We start from the raw sequence: 18,822 nt of genomic DNA on the forward strand, positions 1-18,822 counted from the left end.
TACCTTTTACCATTAGGACAAACTTTGTCACAGTTTCAGGACGATAACGAATTTATATTAGATTCCTTTTAATTTTATAACGAAAACAATAATTTACAGCGTTACACAACATGAATCGAAATTCCAAAACTAAAGAGAATGTTAATGAATTCAAAGTATCAAAAATTTTAATGAAATTTAACGGATTGTAAAATTGTGTAAAGGTGTGAATGGCAGATTCAAACGTAGGGTGGCATTTTCCTCTTGAAATAATATTATTAATAACTTAGATTACATAAAGGTTAACAAGTGATCACAGCTCGAAAATAAAAGATGTCTACAGCTTAGAGGATTTACATGTCTCGTCGAGAAAAACTGAAGACGTGCTGTTGCTTATGAGAAGCAATTTTACTTCACGCTACCTATAATCAGAATAATATTTATGAACAAAAATTGTCCTTTAATTGACAAAAGATATAATATATTATTTTTTATTTACATCGAAATAATACGCTTAAAACTAAATTCACATATTTTGTATAACAAAACAACAATGTATTTGAAACGCCAGATTAATTTTAAAAGTTTTTTCGTAAAAAGTCCGCATTTTTCGTTTAAAAAATATCGCCACCGTTGATTAAAATGGAAGTTTGAAATCTAGTCATCTTAGATTAATTAACAATAAAAATGTATTATGAAGAATGAAATTAATGATAACATTAATAATAAAAATGAAAATAGCAATTGCAAGAATTGAAAAGTAATTAGCTAACACAATGAAGGTAAAAGATGATCGAGGAGAGTTGTTGACGGCGTACATTGTGAAGAGGGATGTTCCTAAGAGGACATCAAAACGGAGCGTGGAACTTGAGCTCTGCATTGCAGCCGGATGCTCTCCGCTGAGCACGTGGACGATTACCGACGCCGACTCTGTGGGAAAAATTATAGCGATGTACATAATATTTAATGTATGACTATCAATACAAGATCATTTCTTATTTAAGGTCATTGTGTACAAAAAAAATTTTCAAAATGGGTCTTAATATTTTGCTGTAAGTCAAGTCCGGCGAAATTGTTACTCTAGAGAGCCAAGTTTGATATTATGGGTTTAGTAAACTTTAAGTTCGTAATATAAATTTAATAAATTACGAACGAGAACCTAAGTTATAAAGAGAAAATACACGACTAAATTAAACAATAAAGAGAATGTAATAAATTTCTGTCTAAAAATGCCATTAAAACAAGACCAAAATCACGAATAAGTAAATTATTCACTTATTTCATTCATTTCCTCAATTTTTATTTCAATTTGTAGCAATTATCACTTATGTGCGTCAAGACAAGTGCACGATTTGACACGTTCATCCACAACAGTTGCACTCCCCTATAAATAACATCGCTTAACATAAAACAATGCTACTGGCGTTCCGATGCGTCCTAGATTGAGAAGAGATAAACTAAATCCAGTTTAAACAATTGTTAGTTTATAATAATTTTTTTGTCAAAATACAAAACTCTAAAGCCACGCACAGAATTTGTTCTTAGAATTAGTGCTGCTAACTCAAGTAGGGAACGAATATATTAAAAAGGTACCTTTTTTAATTCTACCGCGGTTATAAAAATATTGGAACCGGACACAAAATATTACAAAAAACTAAGAACTATAACCATTATTATCAGTACAGTAATACCCCGCTTTACGCGACTCCGTTATACGCGGTTTCACTATAACGCGAATTGCAAATTTCGCGCTCAAATGCCTCGAATTACGCGAAAGAGTGCCTATAAATATAATGTAGTCATCAACTTCTCTATTGTGTTTTGACCATCTGTCAAACAATTAAAAACAGTGTTGGGTGTTATGAACGTATTTTGCAAGAACGTAAACAAAACGTTACCCAAAAGACAATAGATGTATTTTTCCGTAAAAAATAAGAGAATGTAATGCATAAAGTGTTCCTAGAATTAAAGTGATTGATTAAAATGATTTGTATTTTTTTGTAATAATTTTTGACTATGTTTAACCATAAACCTCGTTATACGCGAATTTCAGTTAACGCGATTTTTTTTGGAACGTATCCCACGCGTAAAGCGGGTTATTACTGTATTTATAACTGTATCACAATTTCGTCAAAAAAATAATAACATTAATCCGATAGTAAAAATGTAAAAAATTGTAATATATGAAGTAAATTAAAACTTGAAATCACCACATACCATTTATTATAACAACTCTATATTTAGACATTGTATAATATTAATATTATATATTGCCTGAAACTAAGAAATCAAAATACTGAAATGAATAGAAAAATTAAAACTTTAAGAGTAAATCTATTATATTTTGAATAGCTTATTTAACACACCAATGATTATTACTATGGTTATTATCTTTTGGTCTTAATAGTACCATTAAGTATATGGAAAGATTCGAACATAGCAGTGCATTCTACTTATGAAATAGTAATATTTATAACATATGTTACATATGTTAATCTGTAACAAGGATTCTCAAACACAGCCTGGAAGCTAAGAAAAAGAGATATTTGAATAAAAAATTAAATCAATTATGTATCAGTTATTTCAATTTAAATAAAAGAAAATATTGCGGTAACCAAATCCATGTCCATCCAACAATCTCTCTAAAAGCAACTCCATGTTATAACTCGTATACTGCGCGTGAATAAAGTTTACCCGAGCTACTTGGCGCGCAAGTATAGTTCCCTGAATCGTGTGGCAAGGCCCGCGCTATAAGGAGACGGCTGGTCCTCGTACGCTGCTCCGTGACGACGCTAATGCCTCCTCGTTGCGCATAATTTACCACCTGATCGCCGCGATACCAGTAAATGAAACTGCAATTTACAACAGAAATGCACATTACTTTTTTTAATTCTTTAAGCCAGTTACATAAAAAAATCGTTCAACAAATACCTTGGCGGATCTGGGGCATGCTTTGTAACACAAGTGAGATTGATGTCCGATCCAGCTCTAACGAATAATTCAGGCCCATTTAAAATCTCGGCTTTGGAAACTGTTGAAAACGGAGAGAAAAATGCATGAAAAACCTTATTCTCTAGCCACCTTTTCCAAATCTGTTGCTTCAGTTCCTTTATAATATGTAGTAATGAAGTTAATAAAACTAAATAAATATGTATCTTACAACTACATGTTATAAGGAAAATATTTTTTTTTTCTGTCAATGTTTGGACGATCCAAAAAAGAGGATATCCTCTGTTTAAATAGGACGCTTTTTACTGTGTACATTTACTACGAAAGCTATTAGATATAACTCTATTTTCGAAATAATTGCGCAAATACATTTAATAAAACTTGCAAACACGAAAAACATAACATTTAAACCACATAAAATCACATTTTAATTGTTTAGAGTTATTACAAGACTGACACACCATTTTATACATGTATAACATAAATGTATGTTTATCAGGTTTACCATTTGTTGATATAAGTGAATTGGTTCATTGATATATATATGACGGTGACGATTATATATATACGCCACTTCTCAGACCAGTATATACCGAGAATACGTCAAAGACAATTGTTAACGAAGACATGGAGCCGATACGAGATATATATTATTAAAATATTTCCATGTATGTACTGTACTCGCCATCGTTTCAGCCTATAAATGCTTGTCAATGGATATACCATAGTCGCCTTGCTTGGCAGTCGGGTTTGTATATTAACTCCCTGTCATGTTTCACAGGGACATTTTGATAAAATTATTTTTTTACTTATTATTTATATATTCACTCTCATCTTTTAATCACTATTTATTGCTATTCAATCACAAAGTCTGTAACTTTCTGTTCCTTATTTATTCCTTTTGATGGTTTCTCCTATGACCTTCCTGCTAAATTGTAGAAAGGTGCGTTGATTCTCCTCGTTGTACATTAGCGAGGCGATGTTTCATTTCTCGATATATATGTGTGTGTGTGTGTACTTTAACAGAGTATAAATAGTAAAAAGCCGTTAAAGTATAAAGGATGGAAAGAGTGTAACTCGCGCGTATCATATTTTTGTTTGATGTGTTCTTTTCATAGGCATCGCAAGTTCAGCACTCGGAGCTATCGCACGTGTCTCACGACTTACCCGTCTCTCGATGTAAGAACGCTCTGTGCTTTCAGTGTTTGGGGAATCGAAAGTGTCTTCCGACTGCCCCGCCCCCCGTCGTCTTACTTCTAGGTAAGGAAGGCATCATCTTCGACACGTATGCTCTTCCCGAAGACAACCGCTTGGGGGACGTCATCCGCAACTTCCCTCTCGAAGTGAAAGTCTACCCGTCATCGATACCAAGCGCATGTTTTCTCAGAGCACATCCATCGCAGTGATCATGACAGCTCTTGAACGCCCCCCAGAAGAAAAGAAAATTTTCGACTTCAAAGTATCTGCTTCATTTCGGGACTCTATTTCGAAGCCCCGCACAGGAAGGGCATCGTTGGCCAATGTCACCGGTACCGACTGTAGGGGCACTCCGCAATTTCCCCAGGTGCGTTAAATATCTCGAATACCACTACACTGCCGACTGCTTTCGCCCCGCGATTACAAATGAATCGCGTTCGTGGGTCCTCTGTAAATGCAAGTGCCACCAGCCAACAATAGGGATTGCCTTAAGGCGCCAAAAGGCGCCGTACGGACCGCCCCAGCTTCTGCTCCCGTGACCAAAGTTTCTAAGTCTGCTTTAAAACCTCTCCTCCCTCCCCCACCTGCGACTACATCACCCCAGGCAAAATCTCTTTATCCGAGAGGCAAGTCTGCTCCCCCCAATACTAAATTTATGGCGGCTCCGTCTGAGCACCCAAAAATCTCGAAGCCCTAAACCAGCACAAAATCTGTTGAATATAAACCTCGACGAGGTGTCATTAGCAGCCGAAAAGCTCCGCAAAGTCCATCAGAGCGCTCTTAAAGAGGAATTCAAATTAAGGTACGATACTCTTTCCACATTGGGCACGATGCACCACACTGTTCACATTCGTACTCAAGACACCGGTGGCCGCGTCAAGCGAGGGTGGTCAGGAGAGGTTCGTGTGGCTCCCGACCACCGAATAGTCCTCGCTTCGCTAACCTACGCTTCTCTTCAGTCAAAACACTATACACCTACACAATATAGTCCCACTTCGTGCGAGCGTCACTGTTATAACTGGGATGCGATCTACCTGAGTAAAGTTTTCAACTTACGGACCTCTGTTTCTGTGAGCTCAATTTCGATGAAGCTGCACAAAGCCAAAAATGGCCAGCAGCGTAACATCATTTACACCATATAGTAGTCGTTCTTATCATCATAAAGCTATCTTTTTTCAAAGGATGTTATTGAAAAATGATTTACATTAAATTAGATTAGATTACTATTTTCTTTTTGGGATGTTGCGAAGGTTTTGCCATATGAAAGTGCAAAAATGCTTGCCTTATACTTATTCACGTATAGAAAAGTACGCGTCCCAACTATGAAAATATTCCCCCAAATTCAAAGCCATTCATTCACAGGTTGGTCCTCCGAAACGGCGCGTTTTCAAAAAGTAGTTTTTTTTATAAATGTTTAATTTTCGTTACACATTTTGCTTCAAGAATGTTTTATTTTTAAAATAGTTTTTTCGTTTCTATTTACAAAAGTTTGAATGACTTTTAATACTACTCGTGTAATGTTTCTGTTTGCTTTGAAGTTAACTTAATAAACACAGTACTGTTTAATAAATGTCACTTAATTTTAGATTTTTAAATTCTTTGTCACGTCGAGGTACCATTGTTTGTGAATGGAGCTATAACTGTAATGAAAGGCATATGGAAGAGTTGCAGCCCCATAGGTACATTCTTAAGCCACGTTCTCTTTATATTACCAAAGCCCACGTGTTACATGTTTTTAAAATTTAAAAGAAAACCTTTAGACTACGTTACCTTTTAGATTTTTAAATAAGAAAAGGACCAATACATAGATACTTCCGCACATGCAGTCGTAGTCGTGCAATAAAGTGCACCGCCTGCCAGCCCGCTAATAAATTTGCTTGCGGCAAACAATGCGAATTACACAACTACCACCGCTCAATCACTCAACACGTGTTTCACCCCTCCACGGGGCATCTTCAGGAGTTATGTTACACCGTTTCGCCTAGTCGATTGGTTGCGCGTTGGAGGTGGCGTGTTGGGGTGGCTGCGTGTTTTCCCGTGGCGAATAGCGCAGTGTCGTCCGGGAAGAGGGTTAGGTTGACCTTCGGGTCGATGGGTATATCGCTGGTGTAGAACGAGAAAAGCAGCGGGGATAGGCAAGAGCCCTGGGGGACGCCTGCCTTGAGGGGGTGGGGGGAGGATAGAGTACCATCTAACCGATATCTAAAGGCACGATTCGATAAGAAGGCTCCTCTTGACGAGCCGATCGGGCACACCCATTTTGTACAGCTTATACAGAGCAGACTGATACGGCGGTAAGAAGTTGGAAGGTTGGGTGGTTTATACGGCTTTTTAATTCCTATCATTACTGCTTCCTTCCAGGTGTTAGGGAAAGTGCAACTTGTGATAAGGGTTTTAAAAATCGAGAAAAGGAGGAGTGTTAGGTGGGGAGGGAGCATTTTGAGAACCCTGTTGGAGATGCCATCAGGGCCGTGGGCTGATTTATTTTTCAGGCCCTTAATTAGGTCAGTGACCTCGTTGAAGGTTACGGGGGGGATGTCTGGTCCGGAGGGAGGATGTACCGAACGGCTTCGGACCTCGTTTTTTACCACGCATCGATATCGTGGGTTCACTGGAGTGGTTGAGGGAGTGCATTGTTTCTCCATGTTGCCAGCCAAACGTTCATCCTTGTCGATGTGTTTCTTCAACTTTATTCACTTTTGTTTAACTTTGTCTGCTTTGATACACCGAGCCAGTTGCCAGAAGGCAACTTTGGAAGGCTCGAGGTCTCTAAGCAGCGCATCCCACTTTATGTTACCAGCCTTTGTAAGTTGCGGAGACGGAGTTTGTTTTCGTCGGTCCTGTATCTATCATAAAGTCTCAGCGCCTTATTCTTTGTTCTAATAGAGCTCAGTCCATCACCGCTTTGTTATTCATATGCCACCTCCTCCCCCACTACCACTCAAAGTCACGTGACCGATCACGTGGACTATTTTTATTATACCCTCTCTTACGCGTAAGTTATATGCGATTTTACGTAATAGATGAGTACTTTGAGCAAGTCCCCTGGTAAATTTGTAATAATGGAGAGAAGGAAACATTGACCTGCTCGTTAAATATAGGTTCAATACCCCAGTGTCTTATTATTTCTAATTTTAGATTTGTAAACACGCAATTTGTTGAGCACGTGGTTTGGGATAGGATATATAATATGTTGTTCAAAATAAAAAATATACAAGCTAATTTGTATTTCTTATATGAAAGCAACTTAATGATACACGTGAATATGTAAGCAATACCAAAACAAAATTAAAGATTAATAAAAATTGTCGTGCTTTATTTATTTATTTAAACAGTTTTTATACATTTTATGTATAGCGGCGAACTTTATACCGAAGGCTTTCTCTAACGGTTAACGGTTTGGGCGGTTCATAGATAAATTAATAAAGGTAGGTGACCTTGTGTCACCATATAATATATCTAAAACACGAAAAATAAAATAAAAAAGTAAAATCAAATTAAGAAGGAAAATCATCGCATAAAAACACCTTATATAAACGTATTAATACTAAATACATAATTAGTTTTTGAAGATATTTTAACTTACTGAGGAATTTCTGTAAAAAAAAATTTAGAATCTATTTTAGACACATGTCTTTATCAACTTAGAATTCCATTTAAAAAATGTTAAAATTTCATACATGCTGAAGCGTACATAGAATTTCGTTCTACGTAGCAACCTGTAAAATTGTAAATGAGTTATCGAAAAGAGCGATCGTTGAGCTTAGTGCACATTGCGCTCTGCAGGTATCTGCATTCTGAGCAAGCGTTTTATTAAAGGTCTAATTGAATAAACGATATTTCGATTGCAATTTGTTTGTACAAGAAATATTTTACGTTTAAAATTTTAACTACTAACCAACAACGGTGAGTCGGAACGACAGGCTTATCTTTGGTTCCGTCGACACTTGACATTCATAGGCGCCTGAATCTCGTGGCTGTGCCGGCGAGACTCGCAACGTCCACTCGTCTGAGCCGTCCGCATGTAGAGAGGCGAATCTGCCATCACTGCTATACGTATGAACGCCGACCGTTAAGATGTGCAAGTCTCGCTTTCGAATCCACGAAACCTGCAAAAATAACTGTTTTAAAATTCTGTTTAAGAATCTCCCGGCTGTTTGAACAACTTGTTATATGACCGTATGATCATCCAATTATTTATTTATTTTTTAAAAGCTTACAGACTACAAAATGAATCTTCATCATCATCATTTCAGTTATAAGACATCCACTGCTGCACAAAGGCTTTTTTAACAAAATTCCAATGGGTTCGGTTGGAAGCCGCTTGTATCCAGCGTCGTCGAACGACCTTAACAAGGTTGCCTGTCCGCCATGTTGGTTAGACGTCAAAATAGCATCGTATACAAATAACTTTTTGCATTATCCTTCTTTTACAGTTTTCTAGGTAACAATCTTACATGTTATGCGACTCTATTTTTTTATACAAAAAAGATGAAAGACCTTGTAAATGTAATAAAAAAAACAATTTAAAATCAAAAAGAAATATCTTCTGCGAAAGTAAAACAATAGTTTGCATTTAAAGGTAAATGTTTATAGTTTTTTTTCTGCGTCTTTAACAATTCGATTGAAAATTAAATATGAGGTTGTAATAAATTTAAAATATTTGTTAATAAAGAGTCGTTACTCTGACAAAGGATATGGAAAACGGATCATAATTTAAAAATATAAACTACCAGATAAACATTCATAAACAGTGCATAAATAAAAGGGGAATTTTTGCTTTATACAAAAAAAGGTAACTAACACTTCCTGACGGTCCCTCATTCGCCTAATATTGCGATTAACATTAATAACCTTTGTAATCATGCTCATTATAAATTCTTATTTTAAATTCTTAAATTTATTTCCATTTTAAATTCGTGGTGTTCATGTTGGTGACAAGATTTACATACTCTTTTCGATATCGTACATATATTTTTAAATTCACATCCACCAATGACTTTTTTTTTATTAATTCTAATTTGTATCGCCGGTGTTTTTTTTTACAGTATTTATCTTTCGCTTTAACTAAACGCAGACAGTTGGGAGAGGGTTGTCGCTATTTAATACGGATCCTTCTTCTCCCAGCTGCGAGGCATGACAGCGTTTTATATTTTTTTTCTTTTTTACAATTTTCACTCACAGGTAAATACAGCTAAAATTTATACATATTAACAATACAATTTGGAATACACAATTATATATTAGTTGCTACATTATTTTATTTAAGTCGCTGCCCAAGCGCTACAGACCGTTAAATGCCTTGAGATGTAGGACAATGTGCCGGGCCAACTCATCAAAAGATTCTGCTGTAGATTTTTTCTTGAGAAGGTCCGGTAAGCTGAACGGAGATATATTAAGGTTTTCACATAAGGTCACGTGGTTATGTCTTTTGGATGCGAATCGGTCCACCAATGACTATAAATGAAAATTCTTATGCATCATTAATTATTTATAAGACTAAATTTGTTATAGTTGAAGTATATATTCGATTTGTTTGGTTCGTCTGCATTTGCGAAGCACAAATACATACCATATTGTACAAATGTTTAAAACAAACAATTTTTTCGTGGCTCATTTTCTTCTTCTTCTTCTTTTGAGTTGACAGACGCGCAACGCAAGGCCTTCCCCAAAGATCACCACGATGACCGGTCCTGCGCTGCCCTCATCCAGCCACATACCGCAACCTTAAGTATGTCGTCGGTATACCATGTGTCACACCTTAGCCCGCCCTAGCCGCGTTTACCGCCTCGTGGTCAACACCCGAGAATCCTTCGGCCCCAACGGCCACCGGTCGCGCGTACGATGTTCCCCGCTCACTGTCACTTCAGACGCGCAGTTCTTTAAAAGTCCTTAGTTCTTCTGCGGATCTTCTCACTTCTGATACGATCTTGCATCGAAATTCCGAGCATAGCTCTCTCAAATACGAAAACATAACATGAACTGTACTTTATTTTTAATTACTTTCTGAAGCAGAGCAAATCGCACCTTACAAACAAACCTTAAATTATTTTTAAAAATTTGGGAGAATTACATATAAATTGGCGATCTTTTACTTGCACCAGGCTAACGGAGAAAAAACTCTTATTTAAACGCGGTAAAGGTACTGATGCACAAAAAATAACTGCAAAAAAACTGTGTAAAACCTGTTTTAGTATACATTTTTTTATAAAAAGTTACGAAACAAACATTATATTAAAACTATGGGATTAAAGGTTTTAATATAATGTTTGGGCCGGACCATTACAATTCTATACACAAAATTTTGTAATAGAATATCCTAACACGACATCCGCGTTCACCGTATTAATATATAATATAAGACAGTGTATCTTACTGACTTAGTTATTAAACTGACCACTGCTCTCTCATACCTGGGCATGTTGCATAGGTCACGAGAGCTTGAAACAGCACATTTTAATGGCAAAATAAAATATCGCTTATCTTATGGTCTTTTACGTCTTTTCGTTCTTACTTTTCTTGGGCTTAAAAAGAATATGTTAGAAGCGACAATAAAAAATAAGTATATATACCTAAACATTATGATTAGTTATAGTTATAGGCGTGAAAGCTTTAAAGGGGTGGAAGTATAAGCCCATTTGCTGTTAATTAATGCTTCAATAATAATAAATAATGTAATTATTATTATGTTAAAATTGTCAATTATAAAAAATTTTCTTTCATAATTCACATTATAGCATATTAAAATAAATAATAGTTTATTATTTGTCCCCGTAGACTTATTTATATTTTTTTACTCCTTAAGAATTCTGGTAGAGCTTTCTTCTGTCAGAAGTAATTGACGTGTCGCATTCCAATAAAGTTTCATAATGATCACTTTATGCGGAGGGATTTAAATTGTGCTAAATAAATAAGCTGTACATCTATAAAAAAAATAGCCTGTGTAGCTAAATTATTACTAATATTTTTGTTTTCATTACGTAAACCCCGTCGTATGTTGAATGGACAAAACCAGAAACTCGATAACGGGGCTTTACACATTTGTCCACAGCGGTAACGATGCGTCAGCAAGTTTGAGTATCGAAGATTAATCGGACCTCAAATAGACCGACGGATCACTTGAACCCAGTGAACTTTGTGCCTCTATAGAAAGGCCTATTGCTCGATGTCAGTTGCATTTAACGTATTATGTATAGCTTTATTTGAAATACACAACAGATGATTAAATATAACTTATATTATTGCTTTATTGTGAAACCAAAAATGATTATGTAAGAATATTTTGTACGAATAGTTTTTATAAAACAATTTTGCATTTTAAATACTATTACTAACATTGTCTTTAAAAAATTAGTTTCGTAACAAATTTTAAAATATCAAGGATTTCCTTTGCATATATTATTTTTAAAATCAATGAGATTTGAACACATTAATTGACAACAAATATGTTCTACATTCACCTCATTAAAGATTATATACCAATAATCAATCACCCTATGTATAATCTGATTAACTTTTAATATAATTATTCTTATATTAAAAGTTAATCAGATAAAACAATATAATCGCCACGTGTGACTTGTTGATAATAACGAAAGATGTAAAAAGTTTGTTAATTCTAATAAATGCTACTATATCATAGGCTACATAATAAAAATTAATTAATAGGTAAATATTATTTATGGAATAGTTTATCTTATAACTTCTTAGTACTTATGGAGCAATGGTAGCTCAGTGATAGAGGACTGAGACTGGCGATCGTAGGTCGCGGGTTCAATTCTTTGGATAAAATCGTATATAATTCACAATTTGCTTCACACACTGAATTCACCTTTGCTTCACAAACAAGATTCCAGGGTATTGACACCATGGTCCTCTGCATGGCCTGGCGTCCATAGCATGGCGATTATGGTATTTCCCCCAATAGATATCTTTAGAGTAGGTCTATGCCTTGCATCGGGCGTGTATGGACTGAAACTACAATGATAACTTATTTATAAATATTTATGTATAATTAAAATCAAGATGTTATCATTATATATGTATATGTAGATACAACCAATAAGGTATTGTTAAAAAGCCTTGTAATTGATATACAACGTAATTTTCCTGCTTATAAAAATTCATGGACGGAATGTCATTACCATAAGCTGAGTAAAGTGAGAGAAAAATCAATTCAGCTAAGTCATGTCGACAATATATCTCGTATAAATTTTCATTATTAATGAAAATTTATTAAAGATATAAAAAAATCACCATATTTTACCGTTTAAGGATAACAAAAGAAATGTAAATCTATCCGAAATTTGCGTTAATTATAACTTTAATAAATATTCTATGTAACTCCGAAACGAATACTAAAAATACCACACTTGATAAAATGTTGCGTTTAAAACCCTATCATTATTAATATATGCCATGTATTTATATTAAATTATTTTTTGGGTTAGTTTTTATTTATATGTTTTATTATATTTTATATTATTTTTTGTTTAATAGAACCTAATATTTGGTTTAACTTGCTTATCGATTTTTTTCATTTTATGTGCGGCGAACCATCTCTTTGTTGTGGGAATTCCTTGAATTAGAATGAAACATTTTACTTGGTGATTTTTAATGTTTTCCTTCGTCAAAAATTTCATCTGAATTTGACGCGAAAATGTTAAAAATTGCGAGCTTATATTTGATTTAATAGCTCATTTTTAGCAAAATCTTTAAAACTCTTACACCTATGGATAAATGGAACTCTGAAATACAACTTGTGTCCATTGGAATGCAATAAGCCAATAACTTCTGATAATACAAAGTCTGCATGGACAGATATAATTAATTTTAATAAAATGAATATGTAGTGACCTAAATTTTAAAACTCTTTTTTTTACTTTTGTTACTTATAAATACGTAGATTGGTGGTAAGAAACGATGCTATATAGTGTATAGAATAATAGATAAAAGACGCTGTTAATGTGCTCAAACGAAAGTTATTTGCTTTTTAAGGATAATCGCAGAAGTCTTTCTTTTTATCGCTAGTTGAACGCTTCAAAAATGTTCTCTTCTTATAGCGTTTCAAATACGTCTCTTCGTATCGCGTTACAAATACGTCTCTCGTATCGTGCTTCAAATACGTGTGTACCGTCCGCGCTGGCCACAGCACTTATCTTTTAAACGAATCAAGTTCCAGGCAGTTCGTTTTATTTTATGAATAAACTAATCAGCAAACGGTATACACCTAAACTTCCAATGGACTTTTTTGAATTCCGTAAACAACAACGGACCCCAAGTGGCAATCCACCATTAATCTTTATGCGTAAGGTCCGACTTCGTTCGTTATCTTAAAAGTGTTGAGATGCCATCACTTGCACAAACGTGTGTCTGTAACACTATATTCACATTTATTGCTTCTGAAACATTGATTTTTTGATATGGTGTATCTAAAATTAATTGATAGCATATCGTAATCCCTTATAACCAATCACACCATATAAAGAAAAAACACTAATAGCTTAATTGCAAAATTCGAGAACTGAGCGACCAATTCGGCTATTTTATGATTTCTTTCTAGTTAGGCATGAGGGAAGTTGTTATGGTTAGAAAAAATTACATTGCTGCGAGAAACATCACTCAACTCTTCTTTTCCCTTTCAAGCCATGTAGTAAATTAAAACACCTGTTCTTAGCTGATAAACATTTGACATCAATCAAAATTTAAAAAAAAACGCGTGGTAATAAAAATATCTATATGTATGCTACATTGCAAGAACATAGTAATGAAAATATAATCACATCAAGGATCACTATAAAATAACTATTTTATTTCTTTTGGACTGCGTTAGACGAATCATTTTTGATATTACGAAATTTGTCTGGGCATATAGTATTAAATTCATAATGCTTTACATAAATATGCTACTTACAGATCTGTCGGCAAGATTCCTCACTTTGCAATGCAAAAATGCCGGCTGTCCTACTGCAGCTGTTGTTTCACGCTTCGTGCTGTTGTCGAAGTACGGTTGACCCAAAGGATCCCAAATACCAGACCGAGCTGATACACCTAAGACACCAAAAACATAAGACAATATTCGTTATTGTAATTTAAAAGTGTTAAAATTTATTTAGAAATATTTGCTTAACAATGAACCTCTTAGCAAGTTGACTACGCTAGAGGAATACTATACCTTCTTACTATATAATCGAACTATTTTCGTAGACTATTATAGCGAGTGAACATTATCGGAAAGACCTAACATAACGAAACATCTTATATAATGACATTTCTTGGTTTTTTTTTCTATCTAACATTCATAGCAAGACGCTTCGTCACAGCGTAAGCACGTAAGCACAACGTCAGCAAAAGTTTGAAACAAGAACTTTATGGAAACACAACTAAATAATTGAATTCTCTAAACATCTATAAACTTACCACTTTACACTATATTCGATAAATATCTTTGAAAACAAAAATCATCATAATTATCCTATTTTTCGTATACGGATTTCTTTATTCTTATCAGAAATGAAAATATCCATTAACGAACGAAAGTAACCAATGTTTCCCAGGGGATTGGCATGTTGAAACGACAGTAGGCAGGCCACATAGTGCGCTGAACGGATGGCTACTTAAGCCTTAAGGTTCTGGAGTGTACACCACAAACCATAGACAAGCGCAGCCTTGGATATCCATCCACAAGATGATCAGGCGACCTTGTTTAAGTCGTCGGAAGAAGCTGCATGCAGGCCGCGTCCTATTGGAAATATGTGGCGGAGGCTTACGTCCAGCAGCATATTACATTTATACGTACTTTAAAATAATACAAAGTTGAAGCTCGTAAAAATTTGGTATTACATTTTTGGTATTATATCAGCTAGGATTGGATTCAAACATTTATTATGATGAATAAAAAGACGTTACCTTTTTAAAGTTTACATTTTTTAAATTTGTCCATGTACATATGTCAGTGCTACAGTTTGTTAATATAATGTTATTATGTCTTATTAATTAATGCCACAAATTCTAATGTCAATAATCATTTTGCAAAATCTTGTTTAGTTCGACTACAGAAGCTGGTCGAGTATTAGTTCGGCCCACTGGGGTTCCCTTGAATAGGAATGCTACACGTATTGAGTGACAGTCTAAGCCGGAGTTTCCTCTCAAAGGCACTCCATGGATCGTCAGCTTAAGCGATCTAAGAGCAATGCGGCTCCCGATCCGGTATAATCTAAAGCCGAGGGAGCCGTTTCTGCGGAAGCTTTCGAGCTCAGATACTAAATATAGGAGTTTTAGAGGCCACAACGCTCTGCCAAAGACAAACAGTTACCATAAAAACACAGCATGTGCAAAAATAATAATAATTCTTGCTAAAAACCAGATTATAAAAAATCCGACCGAAGCGACTTACAATACATAATTTGATATTACATTCCATTGGTGACGAAACAAATTAAACTTCAAGATAAAGATAAATACTAAACCATTGATAATATAGTCAGGCTGTTAAGATATAAAATCCAACAAAGCCAACATGCTTGAGCTCGTTACCATGGGACATTAATTCTCGTTGGCCGTGTCATAAGCATTAAAGCTTTTTAAATCAAAGCACTACAGGACGTCACATTGGCAAACACCTTGCTACTTATTGCCAATTTAAAGCAATTGTTAAAAAGTCTTATGTTTCACTCGTTTTTTAATTTTGTAATTTTTAACTTTCTAGAAACCATTCTTTGAACACGATACCACCTAGGTCTAAATTTCAACAAGCAAAATTTATAACTTTTTACACTATGTAAAGAAACATAAATCATAATCATTTTAGCCATAGAACGTCTACTACTCGACATGGGCCTTCTCCAAATATTTCCAATAAAAAGACATTCATAAACAAGACATTCGTAAACAAGGTCAAATATTTGATAATTGTATAATATTATATCCCCAAAGCTAACACAAATTTGTACCAAGAAAGAAATTCCTAATGGTGGAAAAGAATCAACAACGAAAAAGAAATGCTTGGTCAATGTTATCTGAAGCGAATGAAGATACTTATAATAATATCGTGCTAATCCTTTTGCATTATTCACTGAATGTTTAATAATATTCGATGACACAATCAACCAAGAAAAAGGGTGACAAGTTAGAAAACTTTTGGGCACCGGAAAGTGGATGGATGGCGACGAAGATACCGAGCAATACACGCCGCTAAAGACCGGCACAAATGGACACGACAAATTGTCCAAAAAGTATCACGATCGGTAGTGAGGGATACAACGCTTGAGTCAATATTCCTTGGAATAGGAAGTTTAATAATAAATCAGCGAGCACTAAAATGATAAAATAAACATCTTATAGTTCGAAGTTGATAATACTATCCCGAAAAAACGATTCTAAATTGGTAATACTGTTATTTACATCACCTAGTAACGAAAAAGCAATTCACTCTAAGTTAAGAAATAACTGATTAGTACGCACGTGAAAATTTTATTGCCATGCGCGAAGACAGATCAAAATTGACAACGAACTTCGAAAATAATAATATATAATAATAAAATAAAATATACAGTTAAGTTGCTACTATTGTAAAACTTAATTCATTAAAGGTTCTGGTCTAAATATTGTTTGAAATAAAATTGCTAGATTTTCCATCATCATCGTCATCGTTATTTTTGGCAAAGGACGTCCACGGCTGGACACGTAATACAAGTTCAGTCGTAATACTTTAATGCGAGAGTCTCAAAAACTTCAAATTTAAAAAAAAAACTCATTCATAAAAAATATCAATAGTCGTCCCAAAACCTCAAACGAGATTTCAAATGCCGAAGGCATTTCAGGTTTTAACACTAACAATGTACATTAATCCAAACTTTTAAAACTGCAACGAGTAGTAACAGTAATATCATTGCAGTAGTATATTTTAATTATTTTTACAACGAGGAGCTAATACAAATTATAATAACAAATCAACTTAATGAATGTAATTGTACATGATCTCTGCGGCCTCCAAACATCGTCACTGACATCTAGGAAAGATACAGATTAGCCATTGTGCTTTAAAAACTATATTATACGTAAAGGGCATACTGTTGCTTTTGCATTTTTTTTCTAGTTATCAAAATAATTGACTAAAATCGAAAATAAGTTCCTGACGATCTAATATTTTTAGACCAGAAATCTTTGCCAACTCGCTTGTATACTTCATTATTTGCGATAGACGCGATAGACGCGATAGATATGTTGTTTTGGTGTAAGTTTCACTTGGAACTGTTATTTACATGTAATCTCTGGGAAATCAACCCCACAGCCGAGATAAAAATGAAAGTCAGCAGCGCCCGTCCACTAAATAAAATTATTTTCACATTTATTTAATATTGGTCATTTTATTTTAACAATACATTTATCAAATATGAGTAAAACGGTTTTTAAAAAGTTTGGAGAAAACAAAGATACATTTTATCTATATAGAATTGCTTAAATTATTTTTTTTATAAAAATCATTGGGCAACAAATTTGAAAATCTTTCAATAAATAATTAACACCGGTTTCCTTGCTTTGTTTCTAGTTATAATTTGACAACAGTTACATTAAAAATTTAATAGTTTTTGGATAACTTACCAAATAATAGAACGACAAATCCAAGCAGGGCACCCACCATATTGAAAAATAATGAGTATTTTCACATTATTTCAAAACAGTATTTCAAAACAATTCACCACACTGCACAAAAATCTGTAGCACAGAATTATTTTAAATAAAGTAAAACGATGTAACTACATGCTTTTTAAGATAAAATAAAAGAATACCCTTTAACCAGTATCATTTTCCCTATGATTCTATAAACAAAAAAATATTTAACGCACAATAAAATACAGACAAATCTAAAAATTGATAGATATAATAAAAAGGTCCATAAAGCAAAAATATTTATGTAAAAAATATTTGTCTACGAAGATTTTTGACTTAAAAGAATTCAAAATAATCCACAAAATAATTACACAAATTACGTTATCTACATATAATATAAACATTTTCTTTAAATATAAATTATGTTTCGATTAACAAATATAAAATTAAATTCGTCATACATTATATCATTCACTAAAATTGATCTATATTAGTTACTAGCAGGACGAATGTTATTCCTGAAATTTAAAAAAATAATTGGCTATTTATAAAAATATTGGCTTCGTTCCGGTGTTTTCTTTATTTATAACCCAATTTAAAATAGCCGACACACCTCACTGTAAGTATTAAGTACAGTCATAAAATTTTATTACAATAAGTAATAATTCAAATAAAACCTTAATTAATTCATTGTGAAACTTACTCGTATTCGTAACATTAATTATAAAAGAGATTTAATAAAACAACTTGTCATTTTAATTTCCGAAAAACACAAATTCAGGCTATAGTTCAATCATTTTAGTTATTTTCGGCACCAAAATATTGACCTCCACGTAATTATCCGGTTTGCTAAATATCTCTTTGGTTATTATGTTCACAGAGCGAAATGTGACGCGCAGTTCGGCCGTGCGAGCGGATTCGACTGCTCCACCGGGTGGATGAAATGGCGCGGCGGCGCATTAGTCCATGCGCAGAAACAATCCTTTGCTTTGAACTTTTGGAATTGGTACTTACCCCTAAGCGGTTCACTCTCTTACCCTTGTTATGCTGTGATAGAAATATAAATTAAATACCCTCCACCCATAG

At 34.2% G+C, this 18,822-nt stretch overlaps 1 protein-coding gene across 1 annotated transcript; it reads right to left on the reverse strand.

Moving 5' to 3' along the window:
- Window positions 1-551: 551 nt before the first annotated feature.
- Window positions 552-17,797, reverse strand: LOC137923364 (zwei Ig domain protein zig-8-like). Its single transcript, XM_068766589.1, has 6 exons — window positions 17,728-17,797; window positions 14,039-14,175; window positions 8,024-8,234; window positions 2,911-3,010; window positions 2,674-2,831; window positions 552-909 (listed from the first exon to the last, which is right to left on the reverse strand). The coding sequence occupies exons 1-6, from the start codon at window positions 17,765-17,767 to the stop codon at window positions 641-643; spliced, it is 915 nt and encodes a 304-aa protein (XP_068622690.1). The 5' UTR covers window positions 17,768-17,797; the 3' UTR covers window positions 552-640.
- Between the last annotated feature and the right edge of the window lie 1,025 nt (window positions 17,798-18,822).

This window comes from Battus philenor, unplaced genomic scaffold, assembly GCF_028537555.1.
Source record: "Battus philenor isolate CCGP_79_NKW_IND1 unplaced genomic scaffold, ilBatPhil1.0.hap1 SCAF_21, whole genome shotgun sequence".
NCBI classification, from domain to species: domain Eukaryota; kingdom Metazoa; phylum Arthropoda; class Insecta; order Lepidoptera; family Papilionidae; genus Battus; species Battus philenor.

Excerpts from the sequence above, each read along its gene's own strand:
- LOC137923364 (XM_068766589.1), bottom strand. The coding sequence starts at position 17,767 with ATGGTGGGTGCCCTGCTTGGATTTGTCGTTCTATTATTTG. Across the intron at positions 8,235-14,038 it reads GGAATCTTGCCGACAGATCT|GTTTCGTGGATTCGAAAGCG; the intron begins GTAAGTAGCATA and ends TTATTTTTGCAG. Across the intron at positions 910-2,673 it reads TTGCGCGCCAAGTAGCTCGG|AGTCGGCGTCGGTAATCGTC; the intron begins GTAAACTTTATT and ends TTTTTCCCACAG.